We start from the raw sequence: 24,182 nt of genomic DNA, 5'->3' as shown, positions 1-24,182 counted from the left end.
TGATTACGTCTTTGACATGAAAGTTGAAACGATTTACTTTGCTCTCAAATACAACACTAATTACCAGGGACTATCAGGTTAACATTATCTGCCTTTTCCAACACCACTCAGCCACCCCACGAAACAGCACATATTCAGAAGTAACTCTACCACCTTTAGGTTATGTCAAGAATAAAAGCATTTAAAGAGTTTCTTAGCCTCCTCTCCACTTTGGTTCATCAAGAAAATCCACAGTATCTTAACATTCACCACAAAGATACACAACCATCAAATACCATCTCATACCTCCACTTTCCAGCTAGTATAAAGCCCTCTTTGCTTTAAACATGTCCTGCAAGAGCACCCTCACATGAAAAGCAGGATACAGGTTCTTGAATGCCCAGTTCCAGGAGTGGGTAACAGGAACCAAAGTACTGAGTGCTCCTGTTTCACACATTTTCCCAGAAAAAGGAGATCCCATCTGTTCTACAGGCTGCTGGTCCTGACACCCCATCTAATTACTACCACAAGTTCAATTTCAGCAGAGCAGCTCAGCAGAGTCTGCATAGCCTGCTCGCATCCATGTAATCTGTTGACACAATATGGGAAAGAGTAAAATAATCTGTAGATGCTAGAAGGTGAAGCAGTCAAAAACTGACCAACCAGGATAAGAAAAACGGATAATTAAAAATGAAAGAATTAATCCATCTACTCTTTTCCTCAAAAGTATCACAGGCTCTTTTTCTGCTCTCTTAGGGGAGCAGTGACATTTATGCCTCATACAGCAGGCTACACAAATGCACACATCACAAAAAGAGCCTCAAGTCACAGCTGGAAGGAAGTGGGGCACAATGGAAACACAAGGTCTTCCAACTAACTACAAAAGAGTCCAGGACTTCCCAAAGAAACCTGTTTTCACTCTCTGTATTGCACCAGAAGATGAGGCATTTCTATTAACAGATACTGTAGTCCTGAAGAAGCAATTCAAACCATATTTTCTTCCTAGCCAAATACTCTTAACCACAGGGATTCTTACAGACATAGAAAGTCCATTCCTGCCAACACCACGTACACTCAAGGTCATTGGATGACTCTTTCCATGTCAGAGGTCTCATTGATGAAAGAGCACTTACTACAAAGTTTAGCAAGAACAGACAAGGAGAGGGGAATAAGATAGAAGAAAACAGAAGCGAGTCAGACAACAAGGCACTAAGTCAGTTACAGGATATGGTGAAAGAGCTTGCCTGAACAATTTTAGTCAGAGCACAGACAGAAGTCCCATCCACACCAAGAACAGAGTGCTTGTACAGTTCATAAGGACATCTAATTTTATACGACTGACAAGTCTTACAGATAACTTCAGAAATAATAAATCAAAATGAGGGCACTAGTGAGCAATGGCAGAACAACTACTGACCAAAGGAGCAGAATTCATTGCAGACTGTCAGGCAGACACAACTTCTGCAACCATGTTAGCTTAGACTGAGACCCAGTCAGTCAGGAGAAAGCATAGGTCACCATTTAGGTGATATCTCCAAGAAGCACACAGATTCTGGGAGGAGTAGGCAGTGGTTTCAGTACAGTATCTTGAAACAAGATTTTGAGCAGGACCCAAAAGAACCATAAAACTTCTCACATACAGTCCTGAATCTGGTACTGAAGGCATATTCCACCCGTGGAAATGAGAGACTGCTACCTAAAACTGTCCCTTCATTCTTAAATGCGCATGTGTAACTCTGCACTCTTGAAGAGTTGCCATGCATCATACAGGGAAGGCAAAGTCTAGCTTACTAGCTTACTTCTTCCCTCAGTCTCATCTCCAGTCTCACCCCAAGCAAATACAGCTCTCATCCTACGTCCACTGGTATTACCAGTGTAATATGCACAGAAAACATCTTCCCACAAAGCCGGCCTTTGGAAAAATAACTTTAACAAACAGAAAAACAATGAGACAAAACCACTCCCTTTCCCCAAAAGCTCCAATCTTCAACACTGTCAGATGCAAGTTGTGCAAATTATTTTCTCTGCTTTGTGTGTGTCAGACCTGAGTCCCTGATGCAATCCACGGCAGTTGCAAAGAGCCTGATACCAGAGCAAGTGGCTCAAGGGAACATGCTGCGGTTGCTGAACCGAACAGCAGCTGTGTACCCAGAGTTCAAGCACTTTCTAAGAATGTGTGCCGTGAATATTACTTTCCTCTGCCTGCTGTCTTCAGAGGCTTGCTGGAAATCTTGCCTCAAGAACAAAATTTGAAGCTGGTATTTCAAAGTGTTCCGAAATTCACATGCACTTTCGGTTTTTATTCTAAAAAGAAATAATATCAAGGAGCAATGGCATTAACTGTAGAAAATTAAGCATTTTAGTGAGAAGAAGCAATACTGTACCAGTCATGTCACGTTTTGCATTCCCTTCCTAAATAAAGCGACTCTGTACAGCCGCAAGTCCCTGATACCTGAGCAAGATACAAAGCGACTGAGTGAAAGAGGAAGATCTCCCCCTCAACAAGTTGTACCAGCCTGAAAACAATGGAAATTGCTGCTGAGTCACACAATGCAAGATTCTGAGGATACAAAAGTTTCAGTGAATCACGAAGAAGCCAGAAAGCAGCCTTCAATTTTTACAGAAATCCACCTGAATGACAGGAATATAAAAAGATTATCAAAAGGTGACAGCTCATTTTTAAAGGACCCATTTAAAAGACCAATTGATATTGGGGTCACAAACACAGAGGTACAGTAGATGAAGCTATCAGACTATATTCTTGAAAAACTGCATGTGGAGAGACAGCTTAGCGACCACCAACTATGCCTCACCTAAATTTGACTCCATCTTTCCTTTCAGTGTGCCCAATGGGCTGAATGTTACCATCTTTTGACTATCCCCTCAAGAACAACAGGGCAGGAGAATTTGTGCTTGCCACCCAGGTCCCCAGGAAGAACAGCCCCCTGCACCTCACATTACAGTGAGTGGCAGAGCAGGGTTGCCTGCGTGCTCAGCCCACAGAGGGGGTAGGCAGGCTTTTGGGAGACGGGGTGGTTTTTGGCAACCTGCTGCAAGCATATCACTGCAAGTAGTCAAAATAGTTGCCAAAGTCACAGCAAAAGGCAAACACACAAACAGACGAAGAATTTCATGGGACAATTCCCACCATCTCTACTTTGCTGCTTAGGAAAGGGCAACGTGGGCTGAAACATGCTTGTACCTGTGTTGTAAAGGTCTTTGCCTGTCCTTAGGGGCAGAGCACAAAACATGGTATAGGGTGCTCTTATATGCTAAATGAAAATTCATTGACGTTCATAAGTGTAAGCATTTGAATATTATGGGAAAACAAAGGACACAGCTGGCCAAGAAACTCTGCATTACAAAATTTTTATGCTGTGATTATATAACATTTGGGGCTTTCAAATTAATTTGCCTTTGTTGCAGTACCTGCAGCAGAGCCAATGCAACCCGACAGATTTCCGGTTGTCTCTTGTGTCATGGTAATTGCAACACAGTAACTCTTTCAAACAGCCTTAGTAATGCAATCTCAAAAGTGCTCTGTGGTCTTCTGGACTGAAGGATGCTATATAAAGGTCAGCCACTCATTAGAAACAGCCGCAGCCTCACTTCTCCGCAGTTTCCAACCAGACATCAGACAACATTTGCCTGTATCATGGGGAAAGGGAGGAGGAAAGAGATACCACAAGGGGCATATTTAAAGAAACAGTGTATGCAAGAAGAAGCTGAATAAAATTGGAGGCTAAAACCCTCCTGATGCTGCTCTCTTCCAAAGATATTCTCCAGTTTTCCAGGAGATGCTGAAAGTATATACATAGATACACATGGCCCAACAGTCTGCAAACTAAGCACTATCGCCCATGGCAGCACAAGCGACAAATGAACTGACACAGATGGCTACCACCCACTCCCCATCCGCTCCCCATCCTAACAGCCAAGCAGGGAATTGCCCCACCACTGCAGAGACTGGCTGCGCACCAGCGCGCCTCCCGCATGGGTCCCGATACTCATCGTGCCGGCCCGCAAGGAGCCGTCGCAAACCTGTGGCTGCTGTGAGCTGGTGCTCAGCTCCAACCCCAGCTGTTTCTCTAATTACATTAAACACCAGAATTCAGCTGCAGCTGCTCAGGCTGCTTCCAAAAGGACTCTCCTTTTAATTAAAAATTTGCTATTAAAAAGCATTAAATTGTGTAATACAAATAATTCTCTAGAAATCATCTGTTCCAGTAGCTAATGCTGACTTTGTTAGAGCAGTAACTAATAGCAGCAGGACAGTTAGCTAACAGGACATACCATGCTGCTGTTAACCCGTCCCTTAGGATCATGGAGTCTTCCCCTCCTTGTCCTCCCAAATCTGACACCAAGCAGTTACAGTAGGCTGGATATACACCAGCTTGCTGTAAACTCCCCAAGCCCACAGCATTTCATACCAACTGCAGTTTTAAAGCTCTGGAAAATGAAAGAGAGAATGAGTTTGTTAACACTTGACTCCTTTTAGGCAGAACCAAGCTCCTGCAAGCTCCGCATGGAAAGACAAGGAACAGTCCTAAGAGAATATCAAAAGCCACACACACACTCAATTTTTTTCAGCATTGTCCTCAACGAAACATTTTTAAGAGCTCTAGCCTAAAATGAGGTCAAGACAGTGATCTTCCTGCCACAGTTTTTTTTGTTTTGTTTTTTACATTTCAGCACCAACTAGACGCTGTTTTTTAATTGTCATTTTCCAATGTCTGTACTGAAAGCCTGAAGTTCAGCACAGGATACATAACATTCAGTATGCCCTACTCACACATTACACAAGCCAAAAGAGTGCATTAGCAGGAATATTTCCTACTTTCCTGAAAAAGCTGCAATCATGACCATCCAGAATTGTTAATAATAATTTCTGATTATACATGTACCAGATAAGCAAAGTACTCTTGATAACAGGAAGTATTATATGGGTGCTTTTTCTAAAATAAAATAAAGTAAGAATACTAATAAAGAAAGGAAAGAATCTCAAGAATCTTTAACAAGAAAGTATCTCAAAGAAAATACACGGAAAACATCCACTTTATTAGAATTAATAAAATATTTTAAAACGGGAGGCTATGACAAATTTTAGGTCTCTCATACAGGCTCCGTAGCTTTGCCACCAACTTCTCTGTCATCAGTGACGACTCAGCCTTCAGCACAGCAAAGCAGTGCTCCAGTCGCCATGCAGGCAGATGCTCTGCCTGATCCCCTCCCTTGCTGCACTAACCTGATTTTCACAACTCCTTTCTCACACTGCCCAGGAAAGTCAATCTGCAGCTCTCCCTTCATCATGCAAGTTGTTGCTTGCATGATTTGCCTGGACTGAGGCCACCCTCCATTCTGCTTGGTGCTCAGGGGCTGCGGAGAAACACATTTCTTAAACTACAGGAAAGACTATAGGAAGAGGAGCAGAAAAAGGAGAAAGCAAGAAGTAGTAAATAAATACTGGCTAGGAAAACAAGTAACAGAGAGAAGCAGAATGAGAAACAGAGAGCTGGCTGGCTGGCCGGGAGGCTGGGGGGCCTCCCCTCCGCCAGGCAGCTGTGGGCACACAGCTGGGCTGCACCAGCAGTGCAGGCACTAGAGGTACCACATGGGACCTCGCAGCTCAAAGGCTCAAACTTCCAAGCAGCAAAGCACTCTGTCCTGCTGATATTCTGCTGTTTTTTTCTTGGGCGAGGGAAGGAGAGCAAAGTAAAGGCGTAGAGAGAAAAACATCAGTGTTTGAGCCCCAGAACCACAGCAACTGACCCTCCCCTCTGACAGCCCCATGCCACTTCCAAGGAAAAGCTGCTCAGTGACTGTGAAAGCTGCGAACCGTAACTCTTGCTACAAGGTCTCTTCCCTCCTTCCCCACACCATCTCCTCTGCCACAGCTTCACCTGAAGAAAGGAGCAGCCTCCCAGCAATCCCCCTGCACCTCTCACAGCAGGACAAATCACACCAGCAGTGGGCTGGACCCTGGAGTATCACATTGCTGAAACCCCTGAGCCTCCCCTGGGGCGCAAATATGGCCAAGCTACTGGAGAATTCCCAGTGTTTCAACTATTCTTTGCATGTAACATCTCTTCTGTCCCAATTGTAAAGGCAGTCTGGATGTCTGCAGCCAAAACCAAGGAAATTTGCTGTTTACAGCAAAACACAGCCTACAGTTTCTTCTTGTTCACAATGGAAATGATTCAAATCTCTTATAAAGAAAAGGTTGATAGGAAAACATTCCAAGTGGCTGGAGGAAAAAAAAATAAAAAGAAAAAAAAATGAGGGTCTGATTAACAAGAATAATTTCTTAAAATGAAGAAAGAGTGAACTTTAAGTTGTGGATCAAACCATGAAGGCAACAAATCCAGTACGGGGTCTGCAGATGTGGTCAATGTATCCTGTTTCCCACTCAGATTACTGATGAGTGTTGGGGTGTTCTCTAACTGCACTGCAAAAAGAAGCACAAAATCCTTCTTGGTCTTTGCAGCAACTCATACCTTGATCACAATCATCGCTTCAGTGCGCACAGACTGGAGGCCTTATTTACACATCTATTAAAGTCATTCCCAGGAGAGAGGCAGAGATACCAGGAGGAAATACCATTTGTCAAAGAAAGTAAAACTGAATGAGGCCAAAAAATTCATCTAATCCACAGGAGATTTTTCTACAATTTTCTCCCCATTTTAAATAAGGTTGTGTCCAAAATTATGGTCTATTCTGAGACAAGCCAACAGATAGAAGTTAAAACTCAAAATAATTAAGTGCAGGTGTATTTGGGAGAAACAGCCAGAAGTAGGAAAACCTGAAAAAGCAATAATTCTGATAGATGCTGAGGACAGCGGTTTACTACTGCTGTAAATTCCCTCAAAGAAATTAACTTTGAAGCACTGAAGCACAGGATATGAAGGCAGAAATCAGAAGAAGAATTTGGTTCTGTATCTTGGGCTACTATCTGCCTATCTTAACATACATATTTGTTTTATTGACGACCTAAACGCAAGCAGCAAAGTTACACGATAACAGGCTAGAAGAAGGTAAGAATAACTAGTTAGAAAAACTAGTTAGAAAAACGGGCATATGAAACTAGCTTACAATGGTGTATACAACTCATTGAAAAAATCAAACATACTCAAAATTGCTCACTGTCAAACTGGAACAATGTATCAAGTGATATCTTCAAGTGTTTGTCCAGTCCAACACAGTTTAACATTTGTATTAATTATCTACATGATGTAATATATGGCACTGTTATTAAAGATTATATTACTGTGAGAGGAGCTGCAAGCATATCATAATATCAGAAGAGAAATCAAAATGGTCTTTACAAATTCAGAGTGAACCCACGCATAGTGAATTTCTTCCTCTTTATTTTAATGAGGACAAAAATAGTGTTCACTTTGGTAGGAATTCTCATCTATCCAAGATGGAAAAATGATTTGCTTGCCAGCAGTTCTGCAGTGGTCTGGGGCAATAATGGGTCAGAAAGCAAATGTGCATCAACAATGTATTCAAAAAGCAAGTTTCACAGGTTGATAAGCAAAATAAAAATATCTTTGGTATGACAGGTGAAGCAATTCTTCCCCCTATAATCAGCACATGCATGGCCTCAGTTAGAGGCTTGTCATGTCCAGTTCTGGGCATCACATTTCTAGAAAGATGTGAAGAAACTGGAGAGAGGCCAAGGAACTGGAAGAAGGAAAAAAAAAAATACTGGAGCTCTAGAAACATGATGTATGAGAAAAGATTGAAAGAACTGGGTTTGTTTAGTCTAAAGAAAAAAAGAAGACTGAAAGGAGACATGATAACAGTCTTCAAGTATGTAAAAGCCTGTTACAAGAAAGAAAAACTACTTTCCACATATACTCTGGATAGAACTAGAAATAACAGGCTAAGACTAAGATAGCAGCAAAATATGTTTTTCTGATGTCTAGCTGATAGAAGAATTAAACATTTAAAAACTGCCGCTAGGAGTTGTGGAATCATTACAGGTCTTTAAGAACAAACATGCCTGGAATGGGTCAGGTATCAAATGTTTTCACAGGAATACTGAATGGACCGTATGACTTCCTGAGGTCTAAGATTGTGTCGTAGGCCTAAAATTTTATTCTTTTATTGCTATTTGTGACTGTCCATTGAGTTTAGAATGACTGATCTCTTTATCTTAAAATAAAAAAACTTCTGTTCTAGGAAAACAAAAAATGCTCTGCAGAAAATGAGAGAACCACTGACCATATACATTCCCCACAAGTGACTTTTCCAAAGCATAATACAGCAGGAAACAAGCAATGTCGCTCATTGCAGATAAGAAACCAGCTGTAGAATTGAACTAGGAATGTAATATGCTCGTTTGCAGTGGAGTTTACCCATAAAAATGTTTTTCCTCTTGTATACAATGTTTAAATTTTGAGACGTCTGACAAGAAGAGATGTAAGAATCGATTAAAAGGACAGATGATGGGAGTGAGAAATTAAGATCAAAATAAAAAGTGAAATGATCTTTAAACTATAATTGCAACAAGTCTTATGGGGCAAAAGAAGCTTGGTAGCTAACTCCTAGTATGAGCTTTAGTCACTCTGTATACTGTCAAGCAATAAATTTACAGGCCAGTATATTCATCACTGCAAATTACTGTAGAAGAGAATGACTGCTCCTCTCCTCATATTTCTACAACTGTACTCCGATATAATGAACAGAAAGCTTCTTCAGCTCCTTCAGCTGAAAGGCTGCCACTCAGGTGCTCTGCATTTTGTGGGGTCCTGAACTAACGGAAATTGCTCCTTCATTGCATGTGCAACAGGCTACAGATACTGGTCTGCAGGGTATGCTGTAAGGCACCTTTCCTCTCCCAGGTCTTTAGAGGATAGGAGCAAAAAATTAGGAATCTGAAAGTCAGGAGATGAGACAGATGCTGTGAAAAAAAAGTCATCTCCACTGATGAAACTCATTATTTTTGAGGGAAATTTTCTATCTTTAGGGAAAAAAATCACAAACAGCAAAAATCTAAGCATATCTGGAACTGGAAAAGTTCATCCAAATGAACTTTTCATTTTCATTCAGCAACACAATCATATCAGTCTCTTAGCTAATGCAATCAGAGGCCTCAGTCTAGATGGAACTTGAAAATTTAGCTAGCTCTCCAACATTATCAGATTAAGTCTGAAGCACAGTGCTACAGCTGCTTTGGAGAAGATTACAGTGCTGCTGCCAAAGTTCTCCATGCTTTGAGAGAAGAAACTTTTAGCTCCACAATTACCAAATCTCTAGAGTTTAAATGAATTTTCATTTTAAAATGTGTTTTTGTAGAACATATTCATCTAAACAGGTTATGAAAAAGGAAGGCAATGAAACTGCAGTACAGTTTTCCCAGACAGGAGTAATTAACAGTAGCATGGTCAAAGATGGCAGGTTGGTATTTCTTATTTATTTTTTCGAGAAATTAACCCAAGTTACACCTTAGCTAAGGTTCTAGAGCTCTATTTATTTAAAACTCATAAAAAAAAGAGATAATACACTCTCCAAATTTCTTACTCAAAGCAACTTACAGCAAACAATGTAAAGTTTCACTAATGAAAAACATAAGGCAAACTTCTATGGCACTTTGGAACAAGATAGAATTCATGTCCTCCCTCTCCAGTTTAGTAAATAATGTATTTTTTGTTTGAAGCTTGTCTTATTTTCCCCTCCTCTTTTATTTGAAGTCAAAATTATTCTCTGGACTCCACCACTTTTTTTTTTTTGCCCACTGTTGAAGTGGGCAATTCTTTCTTCCCATCTGTTTCACGGGGGGAGAGCACAAAACAAACAAATAAACAAACAAAAAAACCTGCATGCAGGATAACCATGGAAACAAGCCACACGAAAGAGACACTCAGCAAAAGATAAAAACAAAAAAAACCCCAAAACTTCAGGAGCAGAAAAAAGTTATTGGCTCTTTTGTTTTCAGAGCAAATGACCACTGGAATGAGAAGAGACAACATATTAATCCACTCTCTCTTAAATTTGGGTATCTCACTGAATACAGCCTTTAAATGGATGCACAGAAAAGTGCCAAGAAGAGGAAGTAGAAGAGAGGTGGGGGGAAAACACACACAACTCTGCTCACTCCCATTGCAGCACATGCGCCAAATGAGGACAGAGCTGGGCATCAGCCGAGCATCAGGGGCAGCCCTGCCAGGAGGAGCAGGCAGGAGCACAGCACATGTCGGTGCACACTTGGCCCAGGAGGCTCAGGGACTGGGACACAGCTGTTTGCAGAATTTGTCAAAGGGAGAAGCTAAGGTGATTTCAACAGGCACATTTGACTAGAGTTGTTGTGAATATTCAGAATACATTTCCTTTCTTACTGGGCGCAAGAATGAGCCATTTGACTCCTGTCTCACCTCCCTGTCCCTCTGAGTCCAGAGAAGCTTACCGATATTTGGATGCTTTAAGAGTCGGCAGATTCGAGCTTCACGTTCCAGTTTCTGATGATCTGAAAGAGAATAAGAAATATGACATTAAGCTGCACAACTCTGAACTAGGCTCTTGTTCATATTCAGTGGAGAAAGAAAAACAGTGACCCAGAGGGCTGTGTGAGACTGGAAATTGCTGGAATGCAACCATCTCCCAAAACCTTACAACTGTTTGAGTCGAGGGCTGTGTGGATATCCACAGCCAAGGCTGCACAGGACCTCCATGCCTGCTCCAGAGCTGGGGCTAAACTGGGTGTTTTCTGCTTCGATTCCAAGTGAGCAGTAGCACAGTTAAACACACCACTCTTCAGCTGCACAAAAATATAAAGTCAGTTTTAGTGAAATCTGTTGTGAGACTTACCCCCTTCTCCAAGGCCAGAGAGGAGGAGGAAGAGTCTCTGAAGAGATAACCTGCACGAAATGGGAAAGGATCTGCTGCTGCCCCAGAGAAACACTGGGGAAGAAGGGCAGGGCAGGAAGGAGAAATACATGGCTACTGCTAGGGCACAGCTGTCGCACGGAGTAAGGAACACTGCCAGCTGCAGCCAACCATAAAGGTAACCATACTTCAGTACCCACGGACGGACTTGCTGGTGAAATGCTGCTGATCAAGCATTTCGAGATCTGCAGGCAAGAAATGCTGCCTAAACGATAACTGTGCTTAGTCCAGCCCAAAGGCAATGTCAGTTTGAGCAGGACTGTCATCTGGATTAAAGAAAAAAAATATCAAGGAGAGCAAAAACAGTTTCTCCTCCCCTGAAATTTAACGTGTGGGGGCAAGGAAAGGTGAAGGAGCTAGAGTAACCCTGACACTCTCAGCCAAGAAGCAGGGGGCCCTTCTAGTCACTGATGCTCAGACAGAAAGGAGATTTTTTCCACAAGAGCAATGATTGATCCCTGACTTTCACTACAAAGCCCCCATCCCCTCAAGTGAAATGCTCACATCAGACAAGCAGAGCTTCACTGAAAGGATCTGAGAGAAGCAAATCTTTCAGGCAGCCCTGGCAGTTACTAAACTCTAGGCCTCTGGGGAATGCAGATGCCTAGAAAGAGGCAAGAAACAAGGACAGCCCTTCCTCCCAGCCCACCCATCAAAAGGGCAAAGAAAGGGGAACTGGCACCAGTCCCTGCTCCCTCATGACATTTCTTCTCTATCAGATCTTCAGCATGCAGCCTTGAAAGCACACCTTCTCTGCATCCCCTGTGACACACAAGTCTTTTCCACAGGAGTAAGCAGGACACCAGGCTGGTTGGGCTATTCAGCAGACCACTAGCAGAAATGTAGCACCCTCTGATTTACAGGAACCCCACTAGAGAGCCACTTCAAAGCCATCCTGCACTGCTGCACCTAACAGCCTACGCAGCTCTATGGTCTCTGCATGGCCTTCCCTTTCCTTTGCACAGACAAGCTTTGGGCAACCATTCCCTTCCCCATGAGCAGAAAGCGGAGACCAAGACAGGTCTCTGCTCAGAATCCCTCTCTCCTGGACTCGGAATAGCAGCTCAGGGCACTGCAGAATTTCTGTCTTCTTTCCCACTGCTGAACTGTAGAAAATGTCCCAGTTAATATTTTATATGGGCTGAGATGTGCCTACATCCTCATCTGCTACTGTTCAGGGACGGGGGAAAGTAAATTACTCCTTTCATCTCTCTTTCCTTCTCAGTCCTGGAAATTGTTGTTGCTGTTGCATACATTTCACTGTTCTATGCCAGAACCACTCCAATAAAGTAGCAGACAGCAAGAAAGGCTGGAGTGGTTCCACGCTCCCGAGGTCTTGGTGCAATGCAAGCTCTTTCTCGCCTGCACTGCTGGCGGGGGCCAGGGGGAGACTGCCTTGGCTTCCCTTTTAGAAGCGTCTCTCACAAATGAAGTTCTGCAAAACACTTGCATGGCAACAGACTGCACTGCACCCTCTGCACTCGGGCCACATTCCTATAGCAGGACCAGAACTGATGATAAACTGTCCATAAGCTGCTCGCACGCCTGGGTCTTGCAAATTCCCTGCTTTCCCTCCCAGCTCTACTTGGAAGTCCTGCAGAAGGGGATCCTTCAGCCACCCTGATCACATCGCCCTTGGGCCCAGTTACACTTGCTGAGAATCTGTTCCCAAGCACAAGGACACTAGGAAGCAGACAGCAAAAGCAGCTGAGCAAAGGGGGAAGGAGAGGTAAGAGCTCACCACGTGCTACTCAGCTACCGAGTCCTGACAGCCAAGACAGACAGCTGACAGGAGCACAGGCTCAAACAAAATGACATAACCATCAAAATGCCACGGGAGATGTAAATCAAGAGCAATTGCTCCCCTGAAACCCTACACCATCTTGCAGAGGGAGGGGAGCAGGCAGGGCAGCTAGTGATCCTGGGCAGCAGACACACCAGAACTTGTGACAAGAGGTCACCACCCCACACGCCATCCCTCCAGCACCACCAAGCCTGGCTGGCGACCAGAGGAGGAGCACAGCACTCTGGTCACAAGGTACAGGAAACTATTTCTGGTCAGGGGGGAAGCATACCACACTGTTCTGTCTCCAGGGCAACAAAACAGGCAAACTCAAGCACATCTCGGAGAGAGAAAGCACACACCCCAGCGCGGCTGCTCCAGCCCCGGGAGCACTGGCCCGCGGAGATGAGCGGAGAGCACCGAAAGGTCAGGCTGCACTGGTGTGCTGCCACTGCCTGACGCAGTCCTGGAGGATCGCTGACCAATTCCAGATGACACCAGAGCACAGCTTAACTTGTGACTTGAAAGGAGCCCCCACCCCCAAAAGAGAGCCCCTTTTAATCTGCATCTCCAGGTAGCCTTTGGCACAGTGTATGGCATGTCACTCCTGCTCCCAGGGTCAGTGGCCAAGTCCATTTGGTATTTGTGGGAAGCAACGCAGCATCTCAGTGTATAAGGGATAAACACAGAGCTATAATTTTTCTAGTTCTCTCTCTGGTCTAACAAAGATCATTCCCAATAGGAAACAGAAAAAATAAGATTCTGTGATGCCAAAAGAGCAGTCAAAGGTCAGGGCATAAGACATCTCATCTCATCTTATACAGGGGCTCACAGAATCTTAAAAACCCAAAGTATTCATAAACGCATTAGAGGAATGATGTAAAGAGGATATGGGCTCAGATCCCTGCCTTATCAAGAGCTTGCAAAGCAAATAACTTCTCCTCCCCCTCCCATTAGATCAAACTTTCGCAAGCCATCTGTTGGGTGAAGGTGTATATTCTTAATGCACAGCAGAAGCAAAAGCTTGTAGCTAACAAACACAGCAACACATCCTGACCTAGGTTATGGGGTCTGAGGCCTAGGACATTAGGTCTATTTCCTGCTTTTCACAAGCTAAGGAATATTAACAAGCAATTTTCATGATGTCTAAAACACACTATATCTTTTCAAAAATGTAAGCGTTCACACTAAAGACTTCAAGTGATGTATAAAGCCAGATATCCACCGAAGTTTCTCCAAACATTAATTAACCTTGCTGTTAAAATTTTGCACTGTATTTCCATGTCTGATTTCATTTAGCTTCTGTTTCCACATTCTGGATTTCATTAAGCTTTCTTCCTGCTAAGTTACAGAACTGTCTACTGCTGAACAATTGCTAATGCTTAAAACTTAAGTACAGGATATTACAAACACTCATCTAATATTCATTGAATGTTTTCCAGCCAAAAGAGAGAGAACTTTGATATTTGGACAATTCCTCTATCTACAGTCTAGAGCAATGACTAGCTACATGGACAGAGAAGTCCAGTCTACACAGGTTATTTGTAGCAAAATTTAAAATTCAAATGTTTTAAGAGATGGAGCTTAAAGCAGGAGGACAAAGTCTTCTCATTTTCAGTGTGCAAACTAAGTTACAAATATCTAGTTCTCTCTATCAGGCCTCTATACAGATAAAATTTCTGCATTTTGGTTCAAAAATTAAGACTACACTTAACCAATATGTCATTAGCATTATTACTCTGCAAATGCTTCTGTAAGCGTAGTTCTAGTAATTAACACAAAATGTCTTTAGAATATACCTGATAACCAAATAACTGGCTCTTCAAAGAGCTGGGATTTCTTTGGTTTGGCTTCTTAATTTGTCTAGGGGTTTTCTTTAATAGAAAGCAAGAATGATTGTGTTAGCACCATTTGCAAAAGTTAAGGACTTGCAAAAATGAAACTGCTTCACTTTATACATACAGGCAGTCCATTTACCAGAACAGAACCGCTCGTCCTCAAGGGATGGACAGAAGCGGCTGCGCACTGTTAATAATGTCGCAGCTACAAGAATCTCTAACTGAGCCAGTGAAAACAAAGACAACGCAGCCTGAGTACAGAAGACCAAAAAGGATACAGAAGGCCAAAACCAGGATAATTTGGCCTAAATACATCAAACTCATCTGAAAAACAAGATAATGTGATATAAAAGACGGGTGTACCAAAGTGAGAAATAAAAAGCAAAATGCAGACAGCTTTACTTCATGAAAAACCAACAGTCTCCAGCAGGGTGGGGGATATGGCCAGGTCCATAATGATGTGCATTTCTTGCTCTTCTGCAAGGAAGTTCTTTCATCTTCTGACCACTTGAGACTGTTACCTCAAAGATGCTGTGCCAGAGATGAATAAAGTAAGGCCCAACTTCTGGGCTCCGCTCTTCCCTAGGGAATTGGTTCCCAACTGTCTGTTCTGGCCACTCTGCGCACTGCTGCTTCTCCGGAGGTTTATCCTCCCCGGCTGCTTTTGCTGCAAGGGCCCCAGAGGCCAGCAGGAGAACATTTGCAGAGAGGGGGACAGGGCACAGGACACCTGCAAGCTGCAGCAGTCTGGAGCTGTCCAGTGAGAGCATTTATATAACAACAACAACAACAACAACAACAACAGAAAGATGAAAAAGGTCATGGTGCCTAACCGGCCTTCTTGGAGGTGCTGGGAGCAGAAGGGGCTGCCAGAGAAGGAAAGGGAGAACTGCCTGTGCCGAGCTGCAGCATGCCTTCAGGAGGCAGAGTCCAGCGAAAGAAACCTGCTGCAAACCCGCAAAGGAGCTCGGTCGCAAGGCAGCTGGGCGAGGGCTGAACTCGAGCGGCAGGGAAGGCGCTAGCTGTCAGGTGCCGAGGCTCCTGCCCCGCACAGGCGGCGCCGCGCGAGGCCCAGCTGGCTGCAGGCATTGCGCCGTGCCCCGGCTGACTCTCGCTCCCCGGAGACGCGCTGGGGGGTTTGCTTCAGCTGCGGGCAGCTGCGATATGAACACGGTCTCCAGCCAAAGCCTCTCCGTAAGCTCCTCAAAGGACCTGCGTCCCGGGAGATTCAGAGACGTGCCCTTCATCTCCTGTTCCCGACCCACCTGGCCAGGGAGCACTGAGATTTATTGCTCTAGGAAAATATGTAACGCCTATTTCAGGTAGTCACTTCTCATGGCAAACAGAAGTACAAGACAGCACTGAAAAATAACGGAAAGAGTGGACAAAACAGTCATTCAATTAAATAAAAAAAACATTTACCAGAGGAAGTGATTAATTTCACACCTGCCAGAAAATCAGGTGGAAAAAAACAAATTCTACCACACTTGCTTCAACAAGCACTAGAAACACAACACTGTTTTGAAACAGTTTCATAAATGAAGGAGTACACCCACAGCAATGTTTGTCTTAATACTGGCTGGCTTTACCAGATTTCAGTTATACTGAGGTGGTGTGGCCATGGCTTGCTCTTTATTTAGGACACCTGCCTCAAAAAAGGGCTTCCCTAGAGCTGTCTAAAAGCTCAAGCACCCCAATGGGAGGATAGGTTCTTTCCCAAGTTCACTAAAAAGAGGCAGCAACAAAACTGACCCTAATCATCCCTGTTTCAAGAAAAATGGGGCTAGAAAAAAAATTAAAAAAAAAAAAAATCTTGCTCCTCCCTTTACCAATATATAATTTTCCTGCTCTCAACTGGAGTATATACATGAGCTGCTCACTAATACAGTCCACCTGTCTGCATCCTGCACTAGAACTGTGCTTTATCATTGCAGTTAGAGGAAGCTTGTATTCCCACAGGAATGGTGTCTTCCTTCTAGATTACTTTTCTGAGAATGGGAAGAGTCCGGAAGAGGAATCAAACCCAAGGCAATAAATTCAGTTTGATTGCTGTCATCATGCCAATTCTGGGAGATAGTCAGTTGGTGCCAGCTGCTGAGATATCTTTTGAGTTGAAATCGAATTTGCATCAAATAGATTTTGCAGCATGAGACTAGCCTGTGCCTTCAGGTCATTCATGCTTTTCTTTGCTCGTTTAAATTTAAACTTCCTCTCTGAGATATTCCCAGCAAAACAGAGCTAGCTCCCTCATTCTGAGCTTCAAACCACAGACTTCCCCCTATATTCTCTTATTTCTCAGGTAACACTGTGCTATAAAAGGGCAGAGATAACTATTAGTGTTTGAAATGGGTCAGCATAGGGCAATATGCCATGCCACCACTTCAAACATAAAAACCAGCAAGTCTCAGATCACCACTACTTCCTTTCTGTGGAAGTCATTACCGACAAAAGTCATACTAGGCCTTAAGAATGACCAGAGGTCCATGTCGATTCAGTATCTTGTTTCTGACAATAGCTAACAGCAGATGCCTAGAGAAGACTATAAACCGAACAAGCATATAGCAATACTTCCCCAACGCTCTCCCTCCCTCCAGCTATTTGCAGCTCAGGGATTTCTACCTTTTCACAGCAGTATTTCTACATTCTCATTTCAAAGACTAGCTATCATTAATCAGTCTGTTACGGCATACTACACTCTTTCCAGATGCCATTTCTAAAAGCCAAATCCTGACGCTGAGCTCCCCGCGCAGTACCCCAGGGGCCCTCCCTCCCAAGGGCCAGCGGGTGCCAGCAGAGGGGCGCCTGTGGTGCGGTTCCTCTTGCCGGACCACCTCCGCTGCAGCCACCGCACGAGAGCCGCAAAGGCACCCACGCGAAGGCACTGCTGGAGTGAGCAAGAGAAAACAAAACAGTAAAGGCCCCCTTTTCTCACCCAGGCAAAAGCTGGAGAAGCAAGACAGCGGTAAGGCCTTCGTCACTCACCTTCAGCTACTCACACAGCAGCAGGCTCAAGTGCCAACAGGACACCATAAACAAATAGAAGACAACTTTCAATAAACACTGCTAGACATAACTTCTGACAAAATCTTTCCTCCAGCAAAAGCCGCTAAGGTTATTACCTTGCAATAGTTTTTTCCCCACCCTCTCCTAACCTCCCTAAAACAAACAATCCCCTCATAGAAGTGTAATCCTACCCCTCAAAGTACATACACACGGGGATCTTAAAAAGAGCCAGGATGCTCATACAGTTTGTAATAAGCTGTGTTTCCACACATGAGTATTTGTGAACCTCCTGGTATCACTGTACTGGGACATGTTAAAAAAAAGTCAACAACAAAACCTGCACAAATTTAGAGTGGATTTTCCACTTTTTTGTCCAAGTAATGTAGAAATTAGATTACCAATACCACACAGCAAATGCAGAAGCCAGGATGGTTTAAGGGATTGTGTCTGCACCTCAGACTAGCTCCCTAAAGAGTGGGGCAGGTAAATTTATTTTCTTTTCCAATATTTCTTTATCTTGTCATTATCTTCAATAGAGTAACTGAAGGCAGATATGAAGATGTATATTACAGCGGCAAAGGGGAAGAAGGTATTAAAACTATTTAAAACAGACTGATCTTTGCAAAGATAGGATGCCTTAGTCTACACCTTTGCCGTTGCTATTTGTGTGCTCAGTGCAATTCAAAGCTGCTTTTCCTTTTCACATGCATGTTTTTCAATTTGTCAGCAAAACTTGACCAGTATAGTATAATTTCCTTGGGTTACGCAGCAGGTGGACTTAACACAGGAAGGAGAATTCCTGCCCTCTTGTTTTCAGAAGGAACCCTGAGTGTTACCTATTTTACACACTACAAAGCAGAGGAAAAGCCGCCTGGTGCGTGCTGCAGCAGGAAGGGGAAGTTGGTGTCTTGAGCTTTCAGACAGACACCAGTAACTTTCCAGGAACCCCGAGACAAAGGAGGTCACCGCACTGACACGGCGCAGAGTCATAGCAACAGGCGAGAGTCACCTCGGCCACGATTAACGATATTAACACACGGAGGTTAAGCACGGGCTGAAGCCTGCCATGCCACTCCTTGCCTACAAGGGCACACATAAAGCCAGACTGGGTATTTTCTATCCCTCACTACACTCTGAGGTGTATCCTTTGTCTCCTTCAGTAATTTTTTTCTTTTCAGATGATTCTTCATACGTGCTCTGGCCAAGGGTTTCAGGACACTTCTGGGGCACTCCAACCACAGAAAAGCTTTACAGCGCAATGACCCAGGGCATGCCCTGGCTCCTAAAAGACACCCACTCCAGCATGGCCTAGCAGACCAGCCACCACCTCTCAGCAGGCCTCCAGAGGCTCAGCATGCCTTGGGCACCCCAGTTTCATGATCCAGCAACACTGGCTGGTATAGAAAATGCTCACTAGCTTCTGCATGAGGAGTGAAACAAAGAACAAGAGAGGAACAGGCATACCTGTTCTCTAGAAATGCACAGTGTCTGGTTTGTGCAAGGTTGCACAAAACAACCTGGAACAAAATGGTTGGACAAAATGCTGAGGAGCCCCAAGAGCATACAAAGCACAAAACCTTCCTACAGGTACTTCAAAAGGCACCTTTCTACATTTTTCCAGGCTCCTCCAAAACCCCTCCTGGGCCTAGACAAGAAAGGCACATGCTGCTGTATCTTACCCAAGCAGCACCAAAGTACTATAAGCAGCTGCTACCAACAACCTTCAGTCTTCAGGGTGGCAGAGAGGAACTATGCCTGATGCATCACCTACGTACGTCTCTAAACGGGGCACGCTCTACAGAGCATTAAAATGGCAGCAATGGAGCGAGATCCCCTCAGTTTGCTCTACCTGCTCCCACCATTCAGCTAAGGTTCTCACCTACAGCAGATCCCATGGTTTGATCAAAGCCGGCACTTCAAAGAAATGCTAAGTCGAAGCGCATATGCATTCACCAGGGGATGGAAAGGGAGGGAGCAAGCACCTAAGCTATCCACTGTAGGAATAGCCCTTGGCCTCGCATTTGAGGTCATCTCAGAACAAATTAGCCTCAGCAAGGGAGCTCCTTCCGAGCTTGCTATAGTTTTAGAGGAGGATTTTGTAAGCCCCTTGACATGACATCCCTCACAGCGTCAGCTGCCCACTCCCTACCGGACCCACCCTCCCACACAAGCCGCATGCCTCCGGAGCCCCTGCTCAAGCAGCTACTCCTTAATGCACCTACCCTGTGACTCACAAGCAGCCACCCCGTCTCTCCTGACCAGGCTCTGAGAACGCAAGACATTCAGTTGCTTGGGCTGTTTCGACAGCTGTTTCCAGTATTACTCAGTAAAAGCAATGGGCTGGGCAGAGCCCAGTAGCTTCATAGCCTGAAAGCCTTCGTGTTAGTGCAACCGCAGGAAAATGAGACAGCAGTATGAAAGTGTTAGGTGAACAGAGGATATCTGCCTACAAAACAACTAATACAGGCCAAAGAACCATTCAGACTCCAGCCAACAGTCTTCAGTAAGCTCTGACACACAACACACATGCCTTCCCCTACATACAAGCCGTGCTTCCAGTCTACATATCCCTTTAGGATATGCCAGATCCTCTTGCAGAGAGGATAAATGTTTTTTCACCTCCCTAGTCTTCCTTCCCCATGTCACCAGTGGGATACATGAGACCTGTACTGACCTGACTATTCTCTGCTTTGCTTTCCCCATGAACTATTTACTTCAGTTACTAAAAAAACATAATTAAGTCTTTCCAAGAGTCTCTGATCTGGATTTCATCTCCCCTCCTCTTTTTCTGCTAGCCAGCAACTCACTCACTTCATGCCACTGTGATGGAGGCAAGTCATACAGGCAGCATCTCTTCCCGATTCAGTAGTAAATAAGTGGACGAGAAAACATTTCAACACTGAGGTTACCTTCCGAACTCCATGCTGGGTGGTCAGCTGCAGCCTAAAGTTTGATACCTATAGTCGGCTGCTATAAACAAGAACTCATCCAATTTACCTTTAAAACTACCCACCAATTCAACAACTCCACCTGCTCCATTGGCTATTACAGAGAGCACCATTTCTTGCTTCTACAAGACTTTTTCCTTCCTCAGGGCTGGATGAAACATGAGGAAAGCCCATGCTGCTGTGGGACATACTGGGAACTGTTCTTGCAACAGTGCATTCTAGGAGCTTTCAGTAGCCATCGACCCTCAGTTTGACAACAACAAAAATGCAGCCACTTTCTTCCCGACTTGAAATGGAGACCACCAGCCACAGACTTTACAGGCAGACAAAAGCACAGCAAAGGACAGCAATTATTTTGTCTGTTGCATTTGCTGTGGCCAGAAGGTGTAACTGCACCAGCCACGGTCCTGACACAGGAAGAAATGTGGTGTAGTTGTGCTCACGCTAAGAGTGCCGCAACTAGCAGGCTGTCCAGCCCGGTGGGACATGTGTGTGACAGCCCCTACCAGGCTTGTGCTGAGTGGAATGGCTTATTTTAGCTCCATTTAGATATATTTGGTTAGTGTAATTTTAAAAGCTTAAGAGATCCTTAAGGGATATGAATGCAACTAGCAAAAGAAAGAAGTTTGCAGACCAGAAGATGCTGAGCTCCACAGCTTGAATGGTCAAACAGCTTCCCCCTCCTTGCATCCAAACAGAGCAAAAATTAGTATGACCCTCTGTTATGGTCACCTCAGACCTTGCATCCTGCAAAAAGACTTTCCCCACATCCTTCAGTTCAGAGCACCCATTCAACCCCAGCCCCAGCCCCCCTTCTGTCGGCACCCTCCCCCTGCGTTGTGGAGCCCTTCCCTCCCTCCCTGCCTGCTTCGCAGCGCAGCACCACCTGCGCCGTTCTCCATCCCGCCGTGGGGCTGCGGTTCGGTGTTCCCCTGCCTTTTGCCTCTGGCAGCTCACACTTTCCTCTGCTGCCCCATGTCCTGCAGGGCACATCCCCCTAAGCCCACATCCTGCAGCACTGAGCTCCCCTCAGCTTCCTTTACTTTAACAGGCCGGATGTGCCCCCTTCCTTCCCTGGGGGCCCTCAGCCTCTGGCTACACATAGGGCAGCCCAGGTTGAGCCCCCCCATCCCTGGATCCCCATCTGCAATGGCACCATTTTTTTGGCTGCATTTTACAAGTAAATCACGTGTTTAGCTGCTAGTTTGGGTGCAGAGCCAAGAAACACTCCAGTGCATGGGGGAGGGGAGCTGATGTATTTTTTGTTTCATGTGACCAGCTTATCAGTAACTTCACTGAGAGCAAGAGCAAAATCCCCCTGCCGACCCCTTTCCCCAGATGCTGTCACCACTTGGATGTAGAGTGGATCCACAGCAGGGGAGTCTGGCCTCTGCTGTGACAGCAGCCAACCCTGAAGTCACACAAAGGATGGGGTAACCAGCCCTCCTTCCCCCCAAGCTGATCCTTTGAAAGCTCACTAGCAAAGATCTGATGTTTCCTATAAAAGAAGAACTGGTCTTGGAGAACTGGTGGAGAGGCAGAAGGGAGGAGCATGCTCTCCTCCTTCACAGGTGTTGGGGTGGTTCCTCCTACCCAGCCGGGAGTAGCCTAAGAGCCCCAAGAAATGTTGCAGCACAGGCTATGTCTGATGGCCTGACATGGTGACTTGAGATGACATCTGCATCTTTGAACTACAGGTTTGGGGCAGTTTGTTACAGACAGCACGCTGTGGTCTCGCACACAAAAAAGGTAGTTGTGGGTTACAGGATTAAGAGGTAGGAGGCTGCAGTTATAATACTAACGTGCACGCCCACCTAACTGCATATTTTGGTTAGAAAGTTGGGCGGGGAGGAGGATGTGTTTCAGATCTAACAAGCTGGCTGTAAAACATGTATTTCAATAAATGGCATCCCAACATGCTTTTTGCAGAGATTAAGAAAGGAAAAGTGGTTTTGAAATAAACATGCAATCTTTTAGAGGGGTTCCACACACTTTCTGCAATGAGATGTGCAGAACAATACACAGGGCAGTGGCTCTTAGCTTACACAAACTTCCGCAATAGCTGTTTCTTAGTTGCCCTCTGCAGATCTCTCTTTAGTTGTCCCTAGACCTGCAGACCACAAGCAGAGATTCCAGGGAAACTGAAATTCTGACAAGTTTCTATGAGACAGATATGGTTATGAAAAAAAAGATCTTAGAAAACCAAAAAATACTTGAAAGAACAACTAGTTCCATGACATCTTTCATCTGAGAATCTCTAGGTGAGTAACAAACATTTACTAAGTGACCTGACAACCCCTGAAGCACACGTTTTTACTGTTTAAACAGATGGAGGAAACAAAAACAGAGGCACTGAAGCCAGAGACCACGTCAGTGACAGATCTGAGAAAAAAACCTCAGGTCTTTGGAATTTCAGTGTGTCACTACTAGAGTTGTCATCCTTCCTCAGGAAGAGAAATGCATAAAGAAACAATACTGTTTAGATCTAGCAGATTTTGAATAGCCTCTCAAAGCAAAAACTGATAGAGGCAGCATTACCAGTGCTGGGATACCTAATCATACCTCACACCGAGAAGCATGAGGCTCTACCTCAGTGCCATACTGGGACCTAACAGGTCTTCATTATGATGCCCAGCATTCAGCAGAAGTGCAAAAATCAACGTTTAGCTTGTTTGGGCAGAACTGCCCCCCAAGAAAGTGTGCGCTCTGCTCAGAAAGAGCACAGCCTGCAAACAGCATCCTTCACACAGGAACTCCAGCCCTGCCTGTCCTGCGAGCACAGCGCCCTGAAATAGTCAGCCTGGCCTTCATCATGCCTTCTTTCAGGTTTCCAGGGAAAGAGGAGCTTGTGTCCCTTCTTTTCCAAAAAGGCAACTGTTATTCTACAGTTTTGATTTGCTCTTTACTCTTAAATCCCCCCCCTTTTTTTTTGATGAATGTTTAATGCTTCTGGCTAGATCAGTTTGGATCTTGTTTGTCTGAAGGTATTTAATGCTGCTACATTACCATAATACAAATTGTAAGGACACCTACAGCTTTTTTTGTGTAGCTATTTGCTATTGCTTGGATCTAAATTATGTGGTGCATTTTGGCATTGAATTCCACAGCAGCAGATCAAGAAGACAGACATGTGTCAAATCACAAGACAGACACAAAATCTGTATTTAACAGACAGCATACCTAGAACAGAAATAAGTGCTTCACTCAAGAAGGCAGCCCCATACACAGACTGACAAACAACGAGATGACTGACAGAGGCCTAGGAGATGAAACCATAGGGCTTGTGTGAACTCAGAGCAAGCAGATCTGTGAATTGCTGCCTGTCCCAAGCACAAAATGAGAGGGTAAAAGGAAGGTGTGTCAGGAGAAGAAAGAAAATGCAGTGGAACATTTATTAAAAGTGCTAACACTGATAGCCACAAAGCAACTTTCTCTATTCACATTATTTAAGTTTTAATTGAAGTGAGGGGAAAAAAAAAAAAAAGAAAAAAAAGCCAACAACAACCCCCCCCCCCAACACACAAATGAGGAATAGTGGCAGAGAAAGCTTCTCCCACGCTACCCACCAGACAGCCTCAGCTCTGACCTAAAAGGAGTACTTCCGGCCTTGTTAGTAACAAATGTTATTTCGATCCACACAAGTTGAGTATTGAACCAAAAAAAGAAAACTGAGCACAGTCTCCTATGACCGAAGCCTGAGAAATGCTCCACAGTCCCACACGTGCTCCACGCACCACAGAGCAA

At 44.5% G+C, this 24,182-nt stretch overlaps 1 protein-coding gene across 11 annotated transcripts in view; it reads right to left on the bottom strand.

Annotated features, from left to right (window-relative positions):
* The window catches only part of CAMK2G (calcium/calmodulin dependent protein kinase II gamma), a 123,558-nt gene that overhangs the window by 58,314 nt on the left and 41,062 nt on the right, over window positions 1-24,182 (bottom strand). For all 11 annotated transcript variants that reach the window (XR_010884717.1, XR_010884718.1, XM_067299904.1 and 8 more), the window contains exon 3: window positions 10,388-10,447. Coding sequence is in view for 9 of the 11 variants with exons in the window: in XM_067299904.1 (XP_067156005.1) it covers window positions 10,388-10,447 (60 nt within the window). In the remaining 2 variants the exon portion in view is untranslated. The remainder of the gene's footprint in view (window positions 1-10,387; window positions 10,448-24,182) is intronic.

Source organism: Apteryx mantelli, chromosome 7 (assembly GCF_036417845.1).
Source record: "Apteryx mantelli isolate bAptMan1 chromosome 7, bAptMan1.hap1, whole genome shotgun sequence".
Classification (NCBI taxonomy): domain Eukaryota; kingdom Metazoa; phylum Chordata; class Aves; order Apterygiformes; family Apterygidae; genus Apteryx; species Apteryx mantelli.
Note: the sequence above shows the minus strand (reverse complement) of the source record. Positions and strands in the feature narration are given on the sequence as shown.